The sequence below is a fragment of the Fusarium odoratissimum genome (genome assembly GCF_000260195.1).
Source record: "Fusarium odoratissimum NRRL 54006 unplaced genomic scaffold supercont1.10, whole genome shotgun sequence".
NCBI lineage: Eukaryota > Fungi > Ascomycota > Sordariomycetes > Hypocreales > Nectriaceae > Fusarium > Fusarium odoratissimum.
Window position 1 is genome coordinate 100472 of NW_022158696.1, and position 8400 is coordinate 108871.

At 49.5% G+C, this 8400-nt stretch overlaps 2 protein-coding genes across 2 annotated transcripts; both read right to left on the reverse strand.

Moving 5' to 3' along the window:
• Nucleotides 1-2506: 2506 nt before the first annotated feature.
• On the reverse strand, nt 2507-3848 carry FOIG_06958 (glucose 1-dehydrogenase). The gene has a single exon (XM_031206236.1). It carries the CDS (start codon nt 3534-3536, stop codon nt 2718-2720), a length of 819 nt encoding a protein of 272 aa, XP_031063355.1. The 5' UTR covers nt 3537-3848; the 3' UTR covers nt 2507-2717.
• A 940-nt stretch (nt 3849-4788) lies between these two features.
• Nucleotides 4789-6874, reverse strand: FOIG_06959 (uncharacterized protein). Its single transcript, XM_031206237.1, has 4 exons — nt 6527-6874; nt 6410-6443; nt 6196-6344; nt 4789-6119 (listed from the first exon to the last, which is right to left on the reverse strand). The coding sequence occupies exons 1-4, from the start codon at nt 6594-6596 to the stop codon at nt 5026-5028; spliced, it is 1347 nt and encodes a 448-aa protein (XP_031063356.1). The 5' UTR covers nt 6597-6874; the 3' UTR covers nt 4789-5025.
• Nucleotides 6875-8400: the final 1526 nt, after the last annotated feature.

The following is an 8400-nucleotide window of genomic DNA, read 5'->3' on the forward strand; positions in this document are numbered from 1 at the left end:
CCGATGTTCTAAAAACAATGATCCGTCCTGTCAGACGTAGGACGCGGCTTGGGATCGCCAATTGATTCTAGTTTTCTAATCTGGCTGCCCTGAATCGCGACAGATAACAAAAGCTCACCGCATAAAACGGTGTACCACCGTACCGTCTGATAACGGCAAAGATGTGCTGCAGAAAAGATTTCTTTCTCTGGTGTGGACCCTGAGGCTCCCTGTTACGGTTCGTAGCTCCAATCAGGGTCTCAGTGTCGGCCATTTTCAGCCAGTCAGACAAATATGCCAGGGAACGTCTCATATTGCAGGGAGGCTTGCAGATGGCTTCACAGCGCAGTGGCTTTTCTCTCTCTGTCTCTCTTCAGGGGCCATTCTTTTTCAAGGGCTCGGGCGCGAACTCAAACCTCCAGGGCTCATTTCTCGGCGTGAGAATTAATGCAAGGTCGACGACATCAAGCGCCAGTTCCGCCAGAGAAACCGGATTGAATGGTGATAGTATCCACCGTCAAGCAGCTCATCCATGACGCCAATACGGTCACCGTCAGGAGGAAGAGGCATTGGCGACGGTAGAAATGCACGCAAGCTGCTCTATACCTCCACTGTATCCCGACCAAGACCGCGGAATCAAGAGTCGCTACGTCGATACTTTGCAAATCTGGTACCTGTTTCGTTCTTTTTGCGCGCACAGTTTCGGTCCGTTGTTTTATGTGACGTCAAGCCAGCTCCGCTCAGGGTCCGCTCATGCCCCGCCAGTCCGGTCCGCAGCCCTATCAGCCATGCCGTCCGGCCCCACTAAGGGACACCGTTATCCACCCCATGGCCTAGACGCTATCACCAAATGATTATTCATGCCAAAACCCGTCTCACAAGTGTTACCTTGTCCAGCAATCGACAATTATGTTGCGATCTTGAAAATAAACAAGAGACATGAAATAACACAATTGCAACGAGTGACATGCTCATATCGAAACAGGAGACATCATGGTTGCACAGCATCGCATCTATCTGCAACACAGACCATCCAATACAAGATCTGTCCCTGAAAGCATGTGAAACGCGGTCCCCTAGATAGCCCTTATCACCCCTATCGGGATCAGATCTGCATAGGAAGCACAAGTCTACAGGGTCCTTCTGCGCTGAAGGGTTCGGTTCGTCCATGGGCTTTGAATGGTTTGTTGTTGGCTGCAAGTCACTGCACCGGTCTGCCACATCAGTCCAACCGAGCTTGGCTTGGCTGGTCTTGGCTCGGCTCAGCTCAGCCTTTACTGTCATCTTTGATACGGTAGTCATCGTCGTCATTGGATTGTGCTCTACCGCTCTTCTGTCATACAATGTACTCTCATGTCATCAAACTCAAGCATGCATCTGTCAGCCTTGTTATCTGCTTGCCCTTCCATTCACGCTGTGAAAGAATAGCACCTCGTTGGGCCATCATATATCCCTTGGCGGCCTCCTAAACCACCTTCAGGAAATTCTATTGCTGGGATCATGGATCATAGTGCTTGGCGTCCGTCTCCTCCAAATGTCAGGATGTCTCGATCAAACGTCCGCGCCGACGCGGGGCATGCGCGCGATTAATACAACTCTTCCTTGCATCATCCTTGTGGTTGATTAACGGAGCACAACGTTGGACGAAAATTAACAATGAGGGGGAAACACTGTGGAGAACAGGACAGTGTTGTGTTGATTGTGAGTTGAGTATTACATTACGGTGCACTTTGACGGTGCCATGAGGGAGCCACAATGTAACCGGAATCGATGTTTTTCTGGTGGTTGGATTTTTCCTCCCTTGACAGCTGTCCCTGGTGTCACTGTATTCTCTGCAGAAGTTCTAGAAACAAGAACTGGCAAAACAGAGTTCAAATTTTGCAGAAAATAGCGGCAATTAATTTGGTCGTCGTCTTGAAACCCAAGGGACTGGTATGTACTGGTTACTAACAGGGATGTATCAAGTTTAGCCTTGGCCAAAGTACAGTATACATACAGGTTCGGTCGACTCCCGTCCTAAGATCCTAGTAACCTCCTGCTTATCACTTCCTCGTTACGCTGAAACCTCCCGCCTACCGTTCAGCCCGTTCTGAATCTGACGGAATATATCTCACGTTTCCTTGGTTTGTGATGGAGGGTGAGAACAACGATAATCTTGAGTATTTATGTGTGACGGAACGGACACGGTGCAGGAGATCAACAGTAATATCCTTTCATATGCCTGGCAAGAAAAAGCCGCGCTATGCGGATTGGCTTTGATCTACTTCCAGTCTAATAAATGTGTCTCCTGCTACTTGCGTTTCTTTCCGTCAAACGTGCCAAAGTACCCAAGCATTTCCACATCAGGCATGGATCGGTCCTTCATATATGTCCTTCTCAATGGAACGAAAACTGAAGCCGCCGGCCGGCGCCGTTCAAGCCCGACCCCGCGACCCCGTGTTCAATAGCGCCGCCCCGGGGCTCCGGGTATCCAGTCGCACAGATGAACACAGTTCTGATATCCAATACTTTTGTGACAAAACATTGTGACAAAACATCTACATACTCCACGAGTCAATATGTTCCGCGACTCAAGAAGGAATTTCCCCACAAGACCAACATTGACTCGTCTCCACGGCAAACGCTCGTTCTGTTAATAATATCTCCAGGTTTCGATCTCGTCTCGATGTAGCGCTTCGCCTCCGCGTCTCCACTTCTCCATATCCCCATTTCTCCCCACGAGCTTAATCTTCTCTCCTTCACTGAAGGTTGACGAAGAGTCCACCGTCAACGAGAAGCTGTGCGCCCGTCACGTATCCGCTCAACTCTGGACAAGCCAGGAAGACAGCCGGACCAGCCATGTCAGAGGGTGAGCCTGTCCTTCCCAGAGGGATACGACCTTCCATGTAGGTTCTCTTCGCATCATCAGCCAGGTCGGCATCGTTCAACTGCGTGCGGATGGTTCCAGGGAGAAGAGCATTACACCGGATGTTATGTTCTCCCAATGCGCATGCTGTGCTCTGCATCAAGCTCAGAACTCCTGCTTTGGTAGGAGTGTAATGTGTCTGCTGGCCACCTCCGACAAGAGCCGAGATAGACGAAACGCCTATGATACTCCCTCCCTTAGGTTCCTGGTTGAGGGCCATCTGCCTTGCGGCGGCTTGGGTAATGTAAAAGGCACCATCCAAGTTTGTTCTCACTGTTGAATACAGCAGGTCCGGCTCGAGCGTCAGGAAATCGGCAAATGTGCAAATACCAGCGTTTGACACACACACGTCAAGTCGCTTCTTGGGAGAGTGCTCGACGGCCTTCTTGACCAGTTCTGTTGCCGTCGCCGGATCGCGAACATCGCCTGGTTGATGATCAAGAAGGCCAGCTGTGGATGATGCTTTGCGGATAGCGTCGGCCTCAGCGATGAGAGAGTCGAGATGAGGTTTATCCTTCTCGAGGCCTAGATGATTGACTACAACATTCGCCCCTTGTCGCAGGAATTCGAGACAGATGGCACGGCCAATGCCAGTTGTGCCGCCTGTGATGATGGCACTCTTGTTGGCGAGAAGACCCGTTGGCATCAACATGATTGCTTATCTGAGTGGGCAATAAGCTGTGAGTATTTGTTGTAATTGTTGCCACGAGAACGGAAGTATTCAATCTGGATTGCAATTTTTTGTCTTGTCCTCTGTCTGCTACCTCGCGTCGTTCGGTCGAAGGAATACCGAGGATGAGGGACCGATATGTGAACGTTAGGGGCGTTGAAGGCGAATAGTGAAGCTATGATGAGACTTATGATGGACTCTATTTTATGAGAATGATAACTCTGTAAAGGGGTTTGTTTGAACGGCGAAGGGTTGAAGATTTCTAAACCGATGATTACGATAGCTTTCTTCCCCTCATTTACGGGAAACGGCTCTTAATAGTACCGAACTCTCCCACCTTTTCCTGCGACCCTCTTCCTTTGGTGGTTAGCAATCAAGACCCGCGCAAATGGTGGGACAAGTGTCGAAAGAAATACCTAGGCTTCTTTACTTCCGGGTGAGCCTTCACACCGAGCCCGAGTCCACATTGCTAGATCTAGAACTTTGCGAGAGAAAGCCTCGGTAGACTGGCCAGCGAGGGGGTCAATCAGATGGATCTTGTTGCCATCTCGGTATGCTTTAACGCGAGATGCCGGTGGGGAAACCCAACTAAAGTGGGAGAAATGCTGCTGAAATCTTCTTAGCCAAGAATTGAGATGGGGGGTTCTGGGCCATTTTCAAGAGTAGAATCTCATTTTAGTGGATGCCATGAGACAGAACCAAAATATCAACTGAAAACAAAACTGGTATCGCGAAACCGATACATATAATGGCATCTACTGTATGTGATTCCCTCTGTGGTACCAGTGCCCACATATCCCCGAAAGCTCAAGCCAACGGCTCTTTACTGGGGCCTGGGGTACTGGCCGTTCAGTATCGTGAGGGTTCCATTGCCACGATGTGGGTTTTCAGAACGGCCACCGTCTCGAGGTGGCGTTGAAAGCCTAACGGTCACCGTTTGACCCCCGAAAAAGGATCTCACGATGCAGTGTCGGCCGCCTCAACGTCGCGTCTATCCTGTTGTCGTGGGGCGTGTACACCTCTCAAGTGGAGTGTGCCACGTTTATCAAGATCGTGTATGCTCCTCTGGGTCATCTTATGCGACTCATAATTATTGAAGTTTCATTTTGGTCGATCATTGACATCGACGTGACTTTGACGAAGTTGTATGGATGGCTGGCCTCCGCATGACAAGAAGCTGTTGTTTCCTCGCAATGATTTACTACATCCAAAATGGTCACAGAAGCATGCAAAGCCCGTTATCAAATCCATATTAAGTAAAGACTCGATTTGTTTTCAATCTACTTTATTTGAAACGTCTAAAAACGCAATGGAGAACCATGCAAATTGCCAAACGTCATCTATATCCAAATAACAACAACACCATAGCGATGTACAATTTCCTTCCTTTCACCAGACCTACTCAGGCGGCCGCAAAACATAAACACAACCACAAATCCAGGACTGAGATATGATAGCATGACAATCGCTTTTAAGAAGTTGTTGATGTTGCGAGGTTCTCCACCTTGGCAGCGAGAGCGTCAATCGTTCCGTTGGGCTTGTCGGATTCCTCGCTTGACTTGCTCTCACTTTCCTTAGAAGGCGCCAGAGATGATACTTGAGGAACCTTGAACAGATAATCACTGGGGATGAGCTTGGCTCTAGCAGCTGGGTTGATGGTTAAGCCGAAACCGGGCTTGTCCAGGTCAGCGGTGGTAAGGAAGCCCTTGGTAGGAATGGGCTCGTCGGTAAAGAGGTCTCCAAACACAGGCAACACGCTGCGGCCGTCGGGAGAGTTGGCCAAATACTCCTGGAAGGGGGTGTTGGGCTGAGAGATCTGGAAGTGGTAGCTATAAGGTCCACTCGCGTGAGGAACAACCGGAATATCGTAGGCGGCAGCCAAAGCAGCGACCTTCAGAAGCTCAGTTAGACCACCAAGCCACATAACATCAGGCTGGATAATATCGAGATTGCGGCCCTCAACGAGTTTGCGGAAACCATATCGTGAGTACTCGTGCTCACCAGTTGTGAACTTGACAGTAGGATGGGCCCGCTTGATGAGTGCAAAGCCATCGGTGTCATCGGGGGACAAGCATTCCTCCCACCAGTTGATGTTGAGATCGAGACAAGCCTTGACAAGTTCGATTGTGTACGTGACGTTAAGACTCATGTAGCAGTCGACCATGATGGGGAAATCGGGGCCAACAGCTTCACGGTGCTTTCGCAAGAACTCGACGTTCTTTCGCAGACCCTCATGGCCATCGTCGGGGCAGAAAGGCAGAGGAACCTTGGCTCCCCAGAAACCCATGGACTTGGCAGCGGTAGGCTCAGGGCCAGTGCAGTAGAAGTCGAGGCGCTCCTTGGTAGCACCACCAATGAGACGATACACGGGCTCATTGCGAACCTTTCCGATCAAATCCCACAGGGCGAGATCGATAACTGAGATGATGGCAATAGGGAGACCCTTGCGACCATAGAACATGGAGGCTCGGTACATCTGCTCGAAAAGAAGGTTGGTGTTGCGGGGGTCGGCACCGATGAGGAAACGCTCGAAGTGCTCGTGAACGAGCCAGCACGCGGGAGGGCCTATTGACAAATGTTAGGCACTCTAAAGGGTCTCGAGTAACTGTGTCATTGGCTTGACGCAGGGGTTCAAACTCACCTCCAAAACCAGTTGCGAAACCAACTGTGCCGTCTGTAGCTTCAATCTCGACAAGAAATGACCCGAGAACGTTGATGCCCCAGCTAGTACGCGACTTCTTGTACTTCTCCCATTTTGAAGCTGGTGTTGAGATATCGCTGTCGATGAGCCTACAAATAGAATGTGAGTAATGCGATCGAGGCCAGTTTTACAGAGGCAGGGTGAGCGAGCGTACCAGTGACCACCCTTGACATTGTGATAATCACCACCTGTTTCGCAATTCGTTAACATTGCTCAAATACTCTCCCCCCCCCCAGTTCTTCTTCACTGCGCAGAAAGTGAGACGGCATACCTGATCCAACGCCACCGATAATGAATGACCTTACAGCCTTGATCTTGGGGAAGTCCTTAACAGACGTCATTGTGAATAATGTAAGAGAAGTCAAGAGAATGAAATGAATTGTGATATGCTTAGAATGACTACTCAGAAGATGTGCAGGAGATTCTGACGAAGGCGTTGAATGAAGAAGAAAACAAGATAGCTACGAGCTGGGGATGGGCTTATTTACAAAGGATGCACTTGTGGCACTACAAGGTGGGCTTGAAAACGCAATTGTAACCGATCGCGGATCATGGAACACAGGAGCCAATGGCTTTAGTCGCGAAGCTCATGATTGACTGGCCAGTAAGTCTTGTGATAGCATTCCGAGGGCAGAAACCGGCAAAACGTGCGCCGGAATCCCCTCTGGCAAAGCAGATATCGGGTTAAGATGCACCGAAGTTGGTGTTGATGATGGAACCTTCCCCAATTACAGGGTCATCTCCATATTTTCTCGGTCCTCGTCGGGGTTCCACAAGAGTTGAGGGAAACCTTAGGCTATGATCACGCAGCTTAGAGGCGGCTCATAGGTTCCCAACTTTTCCCTTAGGTTGTTTTTCTGGGGCCGTTGGAAGTTACGAGCATTTTGGGGGGAGGGGGGGGTTTTGCCTTTGAGCTCTTGTTGTTGATTCCCATTACTACCTGCAGTCATACTGAAGTCTATGTCAGCTGTTGGTAGACCTAATCTCGCACCCAGTGGAGGCTCTTGAAAGCCGAGCCCGGTCTTTGCGGGGTGACAGGGGCGGAAAGGCATAAGAAGTCGGCAACTGTGGAGAGCACATAATTACGTTAGCAGCTTAGGTAGGGTAAAAAGAAAAACCAGTCGTGGCTCGAAAGCGATCAACATCATATTTATAAAAGTATACCTATGGACGGAGATATAGACACTTCCGTCTCACAGCATAAGATATCCCCTGCCACCCGTACCCTGATGGATGTTAGCTCTATCAAGGTCATTGAGCCTGATATAAGTTGACGTGCTCAAAAACAGTGACCGCTTCTGAGGCTGAACAGAACAATCCTGCACTGACATGGGTGAAGCATGTGCTACATCCGGTCTGGGGCAATGAATTCGGCAACTGATCCACTTGTATATCTCATTCCACAAATCAGATTATACCGCTTCTTTCATTTCCCCGCCTCAACCCCTTGAGGAAAGAGCTTGTGAGGGCGAAGTCGAGGCAAGAAGGTTTGGGAAGGTACGCGTGCGGCGCGAGATCAGCTCCTTCTCTCCGCATTACTTGAAAGTTTATGCCCATCCTAGGTACCTTGCCTTAGTTGGATATCCGGTTGCATGTGCAAGCAAGCTGTGTCTCTCCTTTTCCTCACCACCTTTGATCCCCGGTTCATTATCAAAACAAATCAATATCCTAAAGAGTCTCTCATAGCTGTGTTGCAACTCTTGATAATTTATTCTGCGGCTCCGGCCAACGGAAGTACACCGACGAAACCGAGTTCTGGCAGTTTGTTTAGCCCCGAGTCCACCTCGGCCCACCTCAAATTGGTCCGGTCATCACGGCGCCACTTCCCATCCGTCCGAGGCACAAAGCCAGCAGAAAGCGAGGAGAAAAGCGAGAAAAACAGGTGATAGGCAAAGGGGAACAGGGCTGCTCATAAATAACATTAACAGCAAGCATTCGTGCTTTTCGGTAATTCGCGGTAACGTCCGTCACCCAAAGACTGGCCACCCCCACAGACCGGCCACCCCGACCAAAACACCAAGAACCGGATATCATGATCAATTAACTAATTATCTCAACACCACATTTTTTATATTAAATAAAAATTTAGTCAGTGAATATTTAGATGAAACTGAGTACAAAGGTCCTCAAGTTTTAATTTCTTAA